This window comes from Thamnophis sirtalis, unplaced genomic scaffold (assembly GCF_051295495.1).
Source record: "Thamnophis sirtalis isolate CommonGarterSnake01/CBP01778 unplaced genomic scaffold, rThaSir2_p1.2 scaffold_3, whole genome shotgun sequence".
In the NCBI taxonomy this organism is placed as follows: domain Eukaryota; kingdom Metazoa; phylum Chordata; class Lepidosauria; order Squamata; family Natricidae; genus Thamnophis; species Thamnophis sirtalis.
Genome location: NW_028261383.1, coordinates 172,199,071 through 172,216,397, shown reverse-complemented (window position 1 = coordinate 172,216,397; position 17,327 = coordinate 172,199,071). Strand labels below are relative to the sequence as shown.

Here is a 17,327-nt window from a genome sequence, read left to right as displayed (position 1 = left end):
CTTTACCATCTATTGTGTTATTCATTGAGAATGCGCTGCAAACTAATGATTGGTTGAAAGATACTTGTGCCTCATATGTATCTGGATCTAGAACTGCCTTACATGAAAAATAATCTATATGAGTAGCGTCAACTTTTTGTGTATACACACACACACACAAATCAAAAAGGAATTGTTGAAAACCGATAATCGGCCACTGCCTACTTTTCTAGTAGGGTCCCATTTTTTTTTAGGGATGAGTACCATGAAAGTTTCAAGTTTATTAGGATTTGTATGCCGCCCACTCCCATACGGACTCTGGGCGGCTCACAACAGACAAGAAACATTTAAAATTTAAAAAAAATAGAATAAAAATAAAATACAATATTAAAATTCACATCACCCATTCCATCTAAACGGGGCTGGATATCAATCAACAGCCCCAGGCCTGCCGGAACAGCCAGGCCTTGACGGTGTTACGGAAGGCCGGGAGAGTGGTAAGGGTCCGGATCTCTGCAGGTAGATCGTTCCACAGGGCCGGCACAGCAACAGAGAAGGCCCTCCTCCGGGGAGTCACCAGCCGGCATTGTCCGGTTGACGGCATCCGGAGGAGGCCCAACCTGTGTGATCTTGTTGGTCGTTGGGAGGTAAGTGGCAGGAGGCGGTCTCTCAGGTAGCCAGAAAGGGGAGTTGGTATGAAAATTATAACAAGGCAGCAATTTTCCAGGAATAAAGGAAGACATTCCAGAAAGGTGGGGGGGAGAAGAAGCAACACAGACCAGAGAAGGATAAGGTAACAGAGAATTCAGATAGTCCCTGAAATCCCCCAGGATAAATCCATTAGGCTGAGGAGGTAAGGGTTTGTCTTGGTTAGAAATTTATATGTGAGCAAATAAAGTATCGGTTTGAATGTTCTTGGGCTTAGCCTGATACATTTGCCATCTCAATGCAGTTAGCATCTTAAGCTATTGAAAGAGTATGTTACACTTGAGAGTATTTGGGTACTTGAGAGACCGCCTCCTGCCAATTACCTCCTCGTGACCTATCAGATCACACAGATTAGGCCTCCTCCGAGTTCCAGTGGATAGTGTCGACTGGCAACCACGCGGAGGAGAGCCTTTTCAGTAGTAGCTCCGACCCTTTGGAACGATCTCCCCGTGGAGATTCGTACCCTCACCACCCTCCAGACCTTCCGCACAGCCCTCAAGATCTGGCTATCCCGTCAGGCCTGGGGTTAAAAATTGTAATTCGTCCCCACCCGAATGATGAATGCTGTTTTTATTTTTAATTATGTACTGTTTTTATATGTCACTGTCTGTATTCCCTTCCCCACAAGTTGTAAGCCGCCCTGAGTCCCCTCAGGGAAAAGGGCGGCCTATAAATAAACTTACAATTACAATTACACGCATGTGAGTTGCCCCAAACCAGTAATCAAAACTTATTTTTTTTCTTCCAAAAAACATTGTATTGATAGAAAATGTAGGTAGAATTTATTATGATGAAGAAAAAGAAAAAGTATTGTAAAACTGCTGGACAGGTACTTTCCTTTTTACAGCATGGAATAGAACTTTCAAAACCCTGATGGCAAGGACCATTTTAATCTTTTTCACATCGCTTTCCCTGAAGTTTCCGTTTCACAGCCATCATTTCAGCCAGAAGGCTCTCCAAATTGATGCTCCTTCATTTTCAAAAAAGCACCTGTATTAATCCGTTGATAGACAAACTGGGGAGGAAAACAATGGATTCATATCTAGACTACTAACAAACTATGACTTTTTCAAGAATAAATATTTTGTAAATATGGGCCTGAAGACACAAACACACTCCATGGTACCACTCTTAGGGACAACCTGCAAACATGTCCATCCATACGCCATGCTTCCAACTCACAAAATCCAGTGGTCATATCGTAATAGCTCATTTTTATTTCAGAATCTCTCCATCCACACCAATATACTCAAAACTATATTCAAAATATACATCATACGAGCTAGATTAAACATTTGCATTGCCACTTAATAGCAATAGCAGTTCGACTTCTATACCGCTTCATAGGGCTTTCAGCCCTCTCTAAGCGGTTTACAGAGTCAGCATATTGCCCCCAACAACAATCCGGGTCCTCATTTCACCCACCTCGGAAGGATGGAAGGCTGAGTCAACCCTGAGCCGGTGAGATTTGAACAGCCGAACTGCAGTCAGCTGAAGTGGCCTGCAATACTGCACCCTAACCACTGCGCCACCTCGGCTCTGTTTACTTAAGTCTGTGCTGGTATTTAGATAAATAACTTATTACAGTCACAGACCAGCATTAAAAATAAAAATATAATGAGGAAAAAATACAATTATCAGTGGGCAGCCAGCATCTGCCTAATTTTGCAGACAGTATAACAAAACGTAGCCACATTCAGAGAAACTACATCGTAATGATCTGAAAACATAAATTGTACAAAATTTATCAGTACTCCCCAGCTATTTTATCAGGTGAGGTGTTATAAAGTGAGTCCATGAGTTCTTATAAGAGATACAGTATAGTATGACAAGCGGTAGTTTTGATAGGCTCTTGTCTACAGGGACAAAATTTCAACTCATGGATTTATTTATTTTTAATCTGCCCTCCAAAGCTGCTGTGGAAAGTGCATGTTAAAAATGGACTTTGGAGTTTGGGGACTACAGTTATACAATATAAATATCTCACTGCTTTAAAAGGAGAGATTTTTGACTGCACAAAAAAAGTTCTTAAGAAAAGCAGACTGATCGTGTTGGATTTCCAGGTCTTTGATATGTTATTAAAATGCATTAACTGAACATTCGTACCCCATCATTAAGAGAGCTTCCCTGGAGAAGCTGAAATATTGGAGTTTTTGTGAAATGATCCTATACCATACTGATGCAGAATTGTCCTCTATAAAGAAAGAACTCAAACCTGTGGGCAATGAGAATAATTTTTAACCAATATGTTAAAAGTCCAGGCATCTATTTTAACTTTAGATAAACTGCCTTCCTCCTTAGTAGTACATTTGGGACACAATCAGAGGTGGGTTCCTACCAGTTCCCACCTATTCGGTAGAACCGGTTCGTCAAATCTACCGGACCGGTTAGAAGAGGTTCCACCAGTGGACCCAGAAAACAGGCCACACCTACAGAAGAGGTTCCAAATTTTTTTGAAACCCACCACTGGTCCTTGGATATAATTATTCTACACTATCATGCTCCTATTTATAAAACTCAGTGCCTCTGTGAAAGGTAAGGATGACTACTGCGTTTCTGGTGCAATCTGAACATTGCGTGTGTTGAAGTTGTTTTAACGCAAACCAAAGATGCCTTTTGAAAAACAAGTTTACATCCTATTCTTATGCAGGCCAGTGCTGTGTGTGGGGTAATTTAAGGTGGTTCTGATGTCGTCGGCATCTTCATATCCGGTCACATGGGTGGCAAGCCACTCCCATCCGGTCACATGGGTGGCAAGCCACTCCCACCAAGGAGGCCACACCCACAGAGTAGGTTCGAACAATTTTTGAAACCCACCACTGGACACAATAAGCTACCTGAAATATAGCTCTGAGGAATTTGGACTGCACCCTTTCCAGAGGAGTTAAGGAGGAGTAAGGCCAGTGGTGAGATTCAGCCAGTTCGCACCACTTCAGGAGAACTGGTTGTTAACCTTCTGTACGGTTTGGTAAACGGGCAGTTGGCAGAAACCATTAGGGCAGAGAAACGGTTGTTAAATTATTTGAATCCCACCACTAAGTAAGGCCCCAAACTGAACACCAGAGAAGAGTTGTTCGCACGTTTTAGCTGAATATAACTTCAGTGCTGCTGGAATATATTGTGCTCCTCTGGAGAAATAAAGGTTGAATTGCTGCCACTGTTTTTTTTTTAAAAAAAAGCATATTGAATGACATAGTTAGGAGGTGCACTGCGTTTAGTAGAGCTATGAAAAACCATGCCCGAATATTTAAAAGATTGAGCATGCTCAATGTTCTGGCTGTTCATCTTCCAGGCTGCGGCGTTGTCGCCACACTGGTGGGCTGCTCATGTGTCCTTGCCTAATCAAAAGGAAAACACCAGCCGAAATTCCTCGGGATGAGCTAAAGCTTCGAATGATCATCGAAGGGCTCTTTTATTAGAAAAAGTTAGTTACAGCGTCATCAAAAAGGAGCGTATCAAAAGGCATATATAATCACACATGGCACAAGTAAACTAATGAAAAGTTCACAGCATTCTACAAATAAACCAATAGAAAATCACATCATGGCAAAGGGTGGGCAAAGGGGGAACAGAAGGTTACAAGCTGCATGGCATTGGGAGGGGGAGAGGGGGAGTAGAAAGTTACAGCACAGCATAGGGGGGAGAAAGGGCAGGTGTGGGAGTAACTGGCTCACATAGTTCTTGTTACATGAGGCTGCATAGTGAGTTATGACCGTTAGGCCAGAAAGATGTTTCTGGTGCGATGTTTTTGCATCCCTGTGTATGTGTGTTTCAGACAGCAGAAGCTGCCCTGCACACAAACACCCGGAATGAATTCCAACATCAGGCATGCAATTTAAGTCTTTTTTGCAAATATCTTAGTTTTACTATAGTTGATTTCAAAAGTTTCTTCAGATCAGTATCTAGCCAGAGCGTTCAGGGCTTCTCGGAAGTCCAATATGTATTTGTATATCATCTGCATACGACAAGGGGGGAAGGGGGAGAAATGCTTAGATATCTTACTTAACCAAATTAATTTTAGAATATGTTATAAAGGTGCAATGTTATTGGAGATCTATTGAAATTGCAATTGAACGCCAGTAGGTGGTTGTGTCTTCTAATATAAATGATTCTAGATTTAAAAAAAACATGTTTAAACAATGGTAACCAAATGAGAATTATGGTACAGGGATAGTAAAATACATCACTTTTCTTTCTTGACTTAAAATGTACAGCCTGATTTGAATGAAGCATACGTAAGGATTGTGGAAGAAACGCACGGAAAATATTTTTAACCAATCGATAGGCTTTCAACAAGATGTAATGAAAGATGATTTTTTTAAAACTAAAACAATAAAAAAATTTGTCAAAAAAAAATATTACATATAAAGAGTGATGAATCTAGAGCAATGTTTCTCAACCTTGGCAACTTGAAGATGTCCGGACTTCAACTCCCAGAATTCCCCAGCCAGCGCTGGCTGGGGAATTCTGGGAGTTGAAGTCCGGACATCTTCAAGTTGCCAAGGTTGAGAAACACTGATCTAGAGGAATGTTTTCTGTGGGATTCAGAATACAGAAGAGCAGAGTTGGAAGGGACCTCGGAAGTCTTCTCGTCCAACCAGCTGCCCAGTTTTATTTATATAAAACTTCCTTTATAAAACCCAGATTGTTGGGGGCAATATGCTGACTCTCTGTAAACCGCTTAGAGAGGGCTGAAAGCCCTATGAAGCGGTATATAAGTCTACTGCTATTGCTATTGCTTTACTTTGGACCAACTTTAAAACAGTGGGTGTTTCCAGAACGATCGCTTGCGCCACCAAGGAATAATGTCTTAATAGTATTATTTTTTTAAAGTCTCTTTAACTAAAACAATAAAAAAAATTCTCAAAAAAAGAGATGCGCCACCAAGGAATAATGTCTTAATAGTGTTATTTTTTTAAAGTCTCTTTAACTAAAACAATAAAAAAAATTCTCAAAAAAAAAGATGCGCCACCAAGGAATAATGTCTTAATAGTATTATTTTTTTAAAGTCTCTTTAACTAAAACAATAAAAAAAATTCTCCAAAAAAAAAGATGCGCCACCAAGGAATAATGTCTTAATAGTATTATTTTTTTAAAGTCTCTTTAACTAAAACAATAAAAAAAATTCTCCAAAAAAAAAGATGCGCCACCAAGGAATAATGTCTTAATAGTATTATTTTTTTAAAGTCTCTTTAACTAAAACAATAAAAAAAGTTTCTCAAAAAAAAAAAAAGGATGCAAATATGTGTTATTAGCTAATTTTGGAGGATCGCGTTCCTCCTGATCCCGAAGCCGAATTGAGAAGTTCGGTTGTATTGTGCAAGCCTAACCTTGTTACCAATTGATGAAACATAAAACCCATACAATTAATTCGGCGATGAATCCATGGATACCAACCGTGGGAACCGATTCCTTGCAAATCTCACTCCCCTCCCAAGAGAAGACAGTGGCGCTTCTTGGCTCCGCCCTCTGCGTTTCGGTCACCCTAGCAACCGACCCCTGACCCCCCTCCATGCAGTCACGTGACTGGCGCAATGGCGGCCTCCTGGGCTGCTGGCGGCGGCGTGAGTGTCACCCTGGGCTGGGGGTGGCGTCGCCTCCAGTTGCTCCTGGGAGCTGCCGGGCGGTTTCAGTTTCGGGGCGTTCGTACTACAGGTGGGATGGCGGCTGCAACCGGGAGCACTTTTTTCCTCTGGCCCTTAAAGAAGAGATGAGGGAGGGAAGCAAGGGAGAGAGAGAGATTTCTCCGGCAGGCGTTCCCTTTTTCTCCTTGTTTTTATGTTTTGAGCGGCTTCGGACTCCCAGCGGAATCGAGAAGGGGGAGCGCGATGATCCTTTCGTTTTCCCCCGCCCCAGCCTTCCCTTCCAAGCGTTTGTGGTCTCCGTTTGACTTATGATTTGCTTTACCCTTTCTTCCCTTCGAGAATGTAGACAACTGCTAATCATTTCTACTCCCCCGCGATTCCCTTTATTGCTTCCGATAATATTACTATTATTATTATATTTATTATATTTGTGGTCTCCATTTGACTTATGATTTGCTTTACCCTTTCTTCCCTTCGAGAGTGTAGACAACTGCTAATCATTTCTACTCCCCCGCGATTCCCTTTATTGCTTCCGATAATATTACTATTATTATATTATTTATTATATTATGAGTATGAGTAGTTTATTTATATGCCGCCCTTTTCCCTGGGGGGACTCAGGGCGGCTTACAATTCAAAAGGAGGGGAAAACAAACAGATTAACACATAAGAAAGTACATCATTAAAAGCACAACATTCATACAATTCGGGTGGGTTACGGTCTTTAACCCCAGGCCTGACGGGATAGCCAGGTTTTGAGGGCTGTGCGGAAGGTCTGGAGGGTGGTGAGGGTTCGAATCTCCACGGGGAGATCGTTCCACAGGGTTGGAGCTGCCACCGAGAAGGCTCTCCTCCGGGTAGTTGCCAGTCGACATTGACCGGCAGATGGGACTCGGAGGAGGCCTAATCTATGGGATCTAATTGGTCGAGTGGAGGTAATTGGCAGTAGGCGATAAATAAATAATAAATAATATTATTTATTATTGTATTTATTATATTTATTGTATTTATTATATTTATTATATTTATTATATTTATTATATTTATTATATTTATTATATTTATTATATTTATTATATTTATTATATTTATTATATTATTATATTTATTATATTTATTATATTATTATATTTATTTATTATATTTATTATCACAACAACAGAATTGTATCACAGCGGCCAGTTGTTTCGCCGGATTTGGCATTGATTACTAGTCAGGCACCACCCAGGGGCCTAGGACGTCGTAACGTATTTTCGTAATATGCGTGCAGATCCAAGCAGTGCGGCTTTTTGCATTTGACTGATGGTGATTTTGTCAATTTTTAACTGTTTTAAATGTAATTCCAGTGCTTTTGGAATAGCACCCAGTGTGCCGATTACCACTGGAATTACCACTGCTGGTTTGTGCCATAGTCGTTGAATTTCGATTTTTAAGTCCTGGTATTTCGTGATTTAAAAATCGAAATTCAACGATTATGGCACAAACCAGCAGTGGTAATTCCAGGGGTAATCGGCACACTGGGTGCTATTCCAAAAGCACTGGAATTACATTTAAAACAGTTATTATTATTATTAATAATAATAATATCATTATTATTCTCCCTTTTTGCTCATTACTGTGATTCTCTGAGGTACTTTAGGATGAAAAAAAAATTACGGTAGTTCAAGGTCATTAATAAGTCTCCTTAGCCTTTTTGAGATTTTGAGTCTGAGTCTCAAGTTCTCCAATACACTCAATATATTATTCTCCAATATTACTCAAACCAATCATCGAATATACTCAGCATATTTTCCTGAGGGTGCAACAAGAAGTCATGGGTGGGAGATCATTAAAAAGAGATCCAACCTAGAACTAATGAAAATTTTTCCTGACAAAACAATTATTCAGTGGAATGGCTTGCCTCCGGAAGTTGTGGGTGCTCCATTAATATAGGTTTTCAAGAAAAGGTTGAACAGTAATTTGGTTGGAATCATAGGGGCTCCTGCTTGAGCAGGGACGTGGACTAGAAGCTATCCAGGATCCAACCCTAATATTGTATTTTCCAACCCTAATATTGTATTTTTTTGTGTATCCCATGGCATAAAATAGTAACCCTAACATTGTATTTTTGTTCAGATTACATCAGTTTTAAGTACATAGGAGACTAACAAATGCATTGTTGAAATATTTGAGTAGTCACATAAGAAAAATTATGTTTGCATAACACACAATCTCATTTTATCCTGGTGTACTATGAGAACTCAGTTTATGATGCTGTAGTATTTCAGGGAGTTAAAAGGGAAAGCCTTTTAAGGAGGGCATATGTGCCATGCAAACACAGTCACTATTATTTTTGGTGCTAGATGAGGACATCTCCCAATCATTTAACTTACCTATGCTGTCTGGATCCTGCATATTGCTCCTAGGAAACTAACGTAACACGCTCTACATGGGGCTGCCCCTGAAGAGTGTTCGAAGACTGAGGTTGGTCCAGAATGCAGCCGCGTGAGCGATTTTGGGTGTACTTAGATACACCCATGTTACACCCATCCTCCGCGAGCTGCACTGGCTCCCTATTGGTCTCCGAACGCGCTTCAAGGTGCTAGTCATTACTTTTAAAGCCCTACATGATTTAGGACCTGGCAACCTGAGAGACTGCCTCCTGCCACATACCTCCCAACGACCAACAAGATCTCACAGGTTGGGCCTCCTCTGGGTGCCGTCGACCGGACAATGCCGGCTGGCGGTTCCACGGGGGAGGGCCTTCTCTGTACCTGCACAGGCCCTGTGGAACGATCTACCCGTTGAGATCCGGATCCTCATCACTCTCCCGGCCTTCCGCAAAGCCACTAAGACCTGGCTGTTCCGGCAGGCCTGGGGCTGTTGCTCAATATCCAGCCCACTACACTGAATGGATGGTGTGTAATTTTAATCAATTGTATTTCTTGTCTTTTAAATTTTTAAATTGCTTTTTATCTGTCTGTAAGCCGCCCAGAGTCCCTAGGGAGGGGGGCGGCATACAAAATTTATTAAATTGAAATTGAAAAATTGAAATTGAAATTAAATTGAAATTGTACTGTTTTCCCATTTCCAAGTTACATGTTATTTACAGAGTAGTAGACCAGTTGTTTACGTTCTTTCTGGTTTATAGAATCATTTCTTAGTATTTGCTGAATCAATTTCTACTGCCGTTTTATCCTGCTGGACTGTTGTTAGTTGTGAAGATGAATATTTCTGAAAACTGGTTCCTTGAAGAAACCGTGATAATACAAATTTAGTACTAAAAATGAAATAGTGAACTGTCTTCAGTGACCGACTCCAGTTGTTTTGTGCTAAGAAGCACTGTGATCTCGCATGAACAACCCTAAAACCAAAGTTCAAATGCAGTGATGATTGTCCAAAAAGGAGATTTCATTAGGCTGCAGATCTATTTGTCCTATACCTTTCTGTATGTTATGTTGCAAAATTGTGTCAAATAAAGCTAAGATTTACTATTTCATGCCATGGGATACACAAAATAATGCAAATAGTAAACACCATATCTGTTTCTAATAAAGCCTTAATACTTGACTTAGAAGGTGATAAAGAGGTGGATCTAGCATGTAGGACCAAAATCTGGCTAGGCAAAATTCCTGTAAGGATACGTAATGTAATGTAATAATGGCATTTTATTATTTTTTCCCCCAGTGGCTTTTCAAACAGAAGATAAGAACTGCAAAGCAGAAGTGTGAGTATTAGGACGTAGACGCATGAAACTAGAAGAAATGGTTCAACTGAAGCATGCACATTTTATTGTACTCCAATTTCTTGGCATTTTGTTTGGTATTAAAAGACACAAATAACTTCAAATAGCTCTCTCTTCTGAGTCTGGCTGCTATAGAAACTAAGTTCAGAAAAGTTAAAACTGTAGTAGAATATTTTAGGGATATATTTGGAGTAGAAACCAGAACACATTACATTGAAGCATAAGTTGGATTAATGAAAACAGTGGTAGCAAAAATAGGCTTGAAGGTTACACTCCCTCATTATTGACTTACGCAAATGAGAATGTACATGTGATTAAATATTGCAATTATGTATCACATTGTATGCTATCTAGGTTTAATACATGTGCCTAGTGAAATCAATGAGGCCATTAAAGTGTAACTTTACACTTAGGTAATAAGTCGAGACTACATTTTGGGTTTTGAATGAACAAAGGCATTCTATGAACATAGTTTCTTTCTAGGGAGTCATTTTTAATTGCTTTCCCAGACCTCTGCTTGCCTCCAAATAACTTCACAAATTAATGTCCTTTGAATGTTCTGAAGTTAAGGTGGCAGTGCAGTTTTCTTTCAAAAAAGGCATTTTTGTAATCAGGTAGTTGCTCGATTTAACTCTAGCTAAGGCTGTGCTTTCTCTAGGAAGATTTATTTGAATTAACTTGGGGGCTTTAACTTGGCCCTATAAAAATTGCATACTCACCTAAATCAACCTAGTATGAAAATTACGGTTAAAGTATTTGCCTTAATGATAGATTGATCCAAGGTAGTGGTTCAGGCTAGAGCTAAAAGTAATCAGCATGTCACTCAAAGCGCTTTTATCATTTGTGCCTTTTATTTCAGATTAAAAATCTATATCAGATATTAGATCAATCTTCCGCATATCTTCCCCACATGTGTTAGGACTGTAGCATTCAAAATTCTCATCCAACGAGGTATAATTACTGACTGTAGAGTTATAGAGACTAATTTGATTCTGAACTTAATAACGGCAGCAAGACTGTTGGTGGCGCAGTACTGGAAGAAGGAAGAATTGCCTACTATTCAAGAATGGACGTTAAAAGTAGTAAACTTAGCAGAGATGGCCAAAATCTCAGCATATTTGAAGGGCCATTCAGATGAGAAATACAAGCTGGAATGGAGAAGATGGATTGATTACATTCAAAATAAATATCGGACTAAGAAATTTCAATTAGCTTATGAATGAACAAGGAATGTTATAATCTATCTAAAGTTAGCTTAATAAAAGCGGAGTTAAAGTACAAGAGGGAGGTAGGATGCTATAGTTAGTTAGCCTATGTTAGTGTATGATTGTTAAATGTTTATACCCTGTATTTTGCTCTGGGAAGTTGTGGGGATGGAGGGCTGGAGGAAAGGGGAAATATTTGTAAAATTTATTAAAATTCTTTAATTAAAAATAATTCTCATCCAGCGTAGGGTGAACGAGGATAGGCAAGACTATTGTAGAAGTTTGTTTGCAATTTTACATAAAAACGGAAATGGCCAGAAAACATTCAGTTGTGCTTGTAGCATTTGAGTGTATGATATCTACCGGATGACTCTGAACTGAGAGCATTTTCCATATTGTCTCTTCTGTCTCAGAGTCAATGTAGTGTTCATAGATCGTTGTGGGCAAAAAATCCCAGTGCAAGGCAAAGTTGGAGATGATGTGCTGCACTTGGCTCAGAGAAATGGCATTGAACTAGAAGGTATGTCGTGAATATCTGTCTAATGCTCTCCTGGATCAGAGCAAAGATCCGTTTAGGCCAGCATCCTGTTTCCAAACATTGGGTCACATGCTCTGGGAAACCCACACAAGCAAGATATGAATACAATTATTTATTTGATTTACACATCTGCCCATCTCATAAGTGACGCTGGGTGGCTTATATTAATATAAATGGTTCCACCACAAAACCGCGTTCGACTAAAGGGCGCTCGACGAAACCGCGTAGCTGACGTCATAACAGCGCGACAACAGCGCGGAGAAAAAAGCACACTGTAAACGCTAAACCTAAAATTAACCCCTAAACCTAAACCTAACCCCCCTAAACCTAATCCTAAACCTAACCCTAAACCTAACCCTTAACCTAACCCTAAACCTAACCCTTAACCTAACGCTAAACCTAATCCTAACCCTTAACCTAACCCTAACCCTTAACCTAACCCTAACCCTAACCCTAACCCTTAACCTAACCCTAAAGCTAACCCTAAACCTAACCCTAAACCTAAACCTAAACCTAACCCTTACCTTAACTTGAATCGGCTTGCTTTCAAAGCGCTATTTAAAGCGCCCTTCTTTCTCCGCGCTTGCTGTTGTCGCCCTGCTGATGACGTCAGCGACACGGTTTAATCGGGCGCGCTTTAGTCGAGCGCGGTTTTGTCGTGCCACGAATATAAATAAACCAAAGAAAATATACAATATAAAATAAACAAAACACAAAGTTGACCAGTGTAAAATAACCATCAACAACGAAAAGAGATGGGCTCTCTATCTGTTCTGGAACTCTAAGCAAGGCACAAACCCACGTTTTTAGGGTCTTGCAATAGCTCTGCCCCCCTAGGTTTTGACACACTGCCTCTAAATTGAAGTTCTATAATTGCAAGCTTACAGCAGCATAGAAGCAATCTTGCTAATAACAGCCAGTTTCAAAGATTAAAAATTAAAGCTGTCCTACCACAATTTGTAACTTTAAAAGATCTTGCAGAAAAACTCTTTTAAACTCTGCAGCAAAAAGGTTTCCGCTTGTATAAGTATACAATTACTGGGTTTGTACAAAAACAGTAAAAATTTAAGTAGAAACACCACCCCTTTCCACCACCCACCCCCTCTCCTACATTCCTAATTTTCTGGTAGATTTGTTTACCTGTTCCTAGGTGCCTTCTGGTTGCCCACAGGATTCGTCCAGTTTTTTTAAATAGATTCCAGGATTTAATCATGGCCCAGAGAGACAATGCTGCTTCTTTATGTAATCTTAGCACTAGTAACTAACTTCTGCCTTTATTTTTTATTTTTTTTAAAAAAAACCTTTTTCCTCTCCAGGAAGAAAAGAGTTAGGAGGATCTGCCTGGGGGGAAAAAAAAAAACAAATCTCTGTGAATTTAAATCCAGCCAGTGGTTTTCTGTTATGCTGCCTCTTGGCAGAAGAATCATTTGAGATCAGGGAAGCTGGATTGAATCAATCTCTCTTTTATTTTCCCAGGTGCTTGTGAAGCCTCCTTAGCTTGCTCTACCTGCCATGTTTACGTAAGCCATGATTTTGTGGATAAGCTTCCCATGCCTGATGAACGGTAAGGATTTGCCTTGGTTTTCTTCTTATACAGGCTGTGGCTGACCACAGGTGTCAAACTCACGGCTTGTGGGCCAGATGTGTCACGTGCTGGTAACTCCCACTCCTGGTTTAGCGATGGGGGAAAAGTTGCAACCCGTCAGGTGACGACGTGTCGTCGCGAATTTGACACTCCTGCTTTAGATTGCCATCATTTCCTGATGTTGGCTTTATGCTGATACTTTTCTCAAGCCCTGAGGAGCAACATGACTGGGTGTGTTCTGGCTCTTTGGGGATGAATAATTTAGGAAGAGGTATCTGTAAAGTGGCATCCTTCATTTTTACTTTGGAAAGACTCCACGACACCTCTGTAGTTTTTCTGTCTGCTTCTGAGTTGGATAATAGTACAAGCCATCCAGTGGTGGGTTTCAAAAAAATTTCGAACCTACTCTGTGGGTGTGGCCTCCTTTGTGGGAGTGGCTTGCCGGCCATGTGACCTGGTGGGAGTGGCTTGCCAGCCATGTGTTTTCTTTCTCTCTCTCTCTCTCTCTCTCTCTCTCTCTCTCCCTCCCTCCCTCCCTCCCTCCCTCCCTCCCTCCCTCTCTCTCTTTCCTTCCTTTTGTCTCTCCCTTTTTCCTTTTTTACTTTCATCTCTCTCACTTTTTCTTTCTTTTTTCTTTTCTTCTTTATTTCTTTCTTTCTCTTTCTCTTTCTCTCTCTGTGTGAGTCTGTCTGTCTGTGTGTGTATGTCAGTGGTGGGTTTCAAATTTTTTTTGAACCTACTCTGTGGGTGTGGCCTCCTTTGTGAGAGTGGCTTGCCAGCCATGTGACCTGGTGGGAGTGGCTTGCCAGCCATGTGACCTGGTGGGAGTGTCTTGCCGGCCATGTGTTTTCTTTCTCTCTCTCTCTCTCTCTCTCTCTCTCCCTCCCTCCCTCCCTCCCTCCGTCTCTCTCTTTCCTTCCTTTTGTCTCTTTCTCCCTTTTTCCTTTTTTTCTTTCATCTCTCTCACTTTTTCTTTCTTTTTTCTTTTCTTCTTTATTTCTTTCTTCCTTTCTTTCTCTTTCTCTTTCTCTCTCTGTGTGAGTCTGTCTGTGTGTGTGTGTGTGTGTATCAGTGGTGGGTTTCAAAAATTTTTGGAACCTCTTCTGTAGGTGTGGCCTGCTTTCTGGTGGAACCTCTTCTAACCGGTCCGGTAGATTTGACGAACCGGTTCTACCGAATAGGTGCGAACTGGTAGGAACCCACCTCTGAGGCCATCACTAAAAGTTAAGCAATATCCCAGTAGGTGCAGGAGGAGTACTTACTGTATATACTAAGAGCACTACACATATGTTGTGCGCATAGCAAGGAAGGCTTGTTCTTTTTTTTAAGGTTGCTTTTCACCTGTTTGGTTTGGTTTGATTGGATTTATATGCCGCCCTTCTCCCAAAGGACTCAGGGCAGCATACAACATAAAAACACATATGACAAAAGTTAAAAAAGATTAAATAGGAAATCCAATAACCTTCAATAACCTTATGGGGCAGTGGTGGGTTTCCAATTTTTTTAGAACCTCTTCTGTAGGTGTGGCCTGCTTTATGGGAGTGGCTTGCTGACCATGTGACCGGGTGGGAGTAGCTTGCCGGCCATGTGACTGAGTGGGAGTGGCTTGCCAGCCATGTGACTGAGTGGGAGTGACTTGCCAGCCTTGTGACTGGGTGGGCATGTCCAACTTGTAAAATGTGGTGAAACTCACTTAACAACGCTCTTGCTTAGCAACCAAAATGTTGGCTCAGAAACTGGCATTTGAAGCACGCAAGTCTTAAAGCAGTCAAGTTACAAGACCCTCGCACCCCTAACCCTTTAGAAAAAAAAACCCAGGGGAGTTCAAACTTGGCAGCTTTAAGACTTGTGGACTTCAACTCCCAGAATTCCTCCTCTCGCTCTTCATCTTGATGATGTGGGATGGATGGGGGGAGGGAGCTGGAACTGGTTCTAAACAGCACTGTAGATTTGTGGAACCTCTTCTATAGAAGAGGTTAGAACTGGCATGAACCCACCCCTGTTATGGGGTACCGAGTGAAGATTGAGGGGGGGGGGGAAGAAATACAACAACTGTAGAATCAGGGAGCAGCATAACAAAATTGACAAAAGTGAAGGGGATCTGAATGCACTGTATATCTCTATTGTGTGGAGATATTATGATATAAGTTGAGCAGGTGGAGTATACATTGCTAGATTGCCAGTTATATACATCTCAGCATAGGCCTGATTTGATTAGAACGTTCTGTTGAGACTTCACAACAGCTTGTCATATTTCCTTTTGGGCACTAATACATATGCGACCAGCAGAAATGTTAAATTTATAGTCAACGCTGTTTAGCTGAAAACATGGAAGAGTTTACATAGCATGGTCTCGTGCAACATATTATACAAATTTGAATAGACTTTGTTTTGTACTTTGGTATATTTATATTTAATTTATCTTTTGTTTGGTTGATGCAGTGTGGTGGTTTGATAGGGTCAATTGAGTGATCAATAAATTAGCTAACACATAATTCACAGATGATGTTAGAAAACATTTCAGTATCAGGTAACAATTGGGAGTTAGAATCTCAAAAATCTTCAAAACTTGTTGCATATACTTAAAAATTGTTGTGTAAGGAAATAAAAAAAACAATTACAAGCATTTGTAAAGTCTATAATGCTGCGTGATTTGGCATAAGTATTTAAAACCTGTATATATTTATACAAAGAGAGTCAGACACCATACTAGAAATTGGGAGATCATGATTCTAGTCTCAATTCGGGCACAAGGTAGCCTCTCTCACCCCTAGGACAGAGTCAGGGACAAACCATTTCTGAAATCTTGACAAGACATGCTTTTATGTTATTCTTATTTAGAACTTCTTGCTTTTTTATCTTTCTTTTTCAGGTTTTAAAAAGTAGTTACCTGCCGTGAATGTTGTAAGTGCAAAGTCAGGACGTGAATTGCTATTATAAATAACACCTGACATTCTTCTCCACCTAGGGAGGAGGATATGTTGGATATGGCACCACTGCTTCAGGAGAACTCTCGGCTGGGCTGCCAAATTGTCCTTAGCAAAGAACTGGAAGGAGCACAGTTCACCCTCCCCAAAATCACAAGGAACTTTTACGTGGACGGCCATGTCCCGAAACCTCACTGAGAGCTACAGACTCCATGGCTGGATCTGTCTCCATGGTTAAGGCGATAAAAGGCTGCAGAGAGCACGGTGGGATTGTGGCAAAGCTGGAAACATTTAAATGGCTCAAAGAGCCACATTTAAATGGCTCAAAGAGCAAGAAGATGGGGCTATGGAAGGAATTAAGCAGGATGAGTGAGACTCAAAACGTCTGGCAACTATCTCATCTGCTTAGACCTTCTTCAGAAATCCAACGTTGGATTAAGCTTAGCCTCATCCATGGCACAGAAGGATGCTGGGTAATTCCATACCTAACAGTTCTTTCCTCACATCCTGGAGAAAACCAAAACGCTTCGTGGAGAGGCAAGACGTTCCGATGCAGTAGCCACTGTGTTTTAGCAGAGGAATACAAAGTTTTATGTATTGTTAATTGCATGAAGAAAGGAAAAAAAATGTAATTCCCATAAGCGCATTCTCTATACACTTTACAGCGTGTTCACTTTCTATTGTTTTTCCAGCCCTGTTTGGAAAATCTATACTGGCAGTTCTTGTCTGCATTTAACCATCAAACTGCATATTGGATATTTGGTTATCTGTATAACAAACAAACAAGAGGCTTCTTCCAGTAAAGATGAGGCTACTGCTAATGTTTTCGAATTCATTCTCCGTACACATGAAGAGATATATTTGGAATGATGTGTGTTTGTGGGGCAGGGGCTGGGCAACACTTTAAATTCAGCTTTCCAAAGGAGATTTGAAGAGTTTCAGGAGCACAACCGTAGCCATCTATCTGCAATATCTTTAAACGATTACATCTTTCCTTCTTGTAATTTTCACGGCTGCTTAGAAGTGTTATAGACAGAGGCCCTGAAGCAGATTTTTGGACACTTTTCCAATACCAA

General features: G+C 40.6%; 1 protein-coding gene across 1 annotated transcript; it reads left to right on the top strand.

Moving 5' to 3' along the window:
- The first annotated feature begins 6,207 nt into the window (after positions 1 to 6,207).
- Positions 6,208 to 16,541, top strand: FDX2 (ferredoxin 2). Its single transcript, XM_087710958.1, has 5 exons — positions 6,208 to 6,342; positions 9,939 to 9,978; positions 11,615 to 11,721; positions 13,216 to 13,303; positions 16,293 to 16,541. Exons 1-5 carry the CDS (start codon positions 6,222 to 6,224, stop codon positions 16,447 to 16,449), a joined length of 513 nt encoding a protein of 170 aa, XP_087567084.1. The 5' UTR covers positions 6,208 to 6,221; the 3' UTR covers positions 16,450 to 16,541.
- The last annotated feature ends 786 nt before the right edge of the window (positions 16,542 to 17,327 follow it).

Coding starts and splice junctions, on each gene's coding strand:
- FDX2 (XM_087710958.1), top strand. CDS start 6,222: ATGGCGGCCTCCTGGGCTGCTGGCGGCGGCGTGAGTGTCACCCTGGGC. Junction 6,343..9,938: donor TCGGGGCGTTCGTACTACAG/GTGGGATGGCGG, acceptor TTTTTCCCCCAG/TGGCTTTTCAAACAGAAGAT. Junction 11,722..13,215: donor AAATGGCATTGAACTAGAAG/GTATGTCGTGAA, acceptor TTATTTTCCCAG/GTGCTTGTGAAGCCTCCTTA.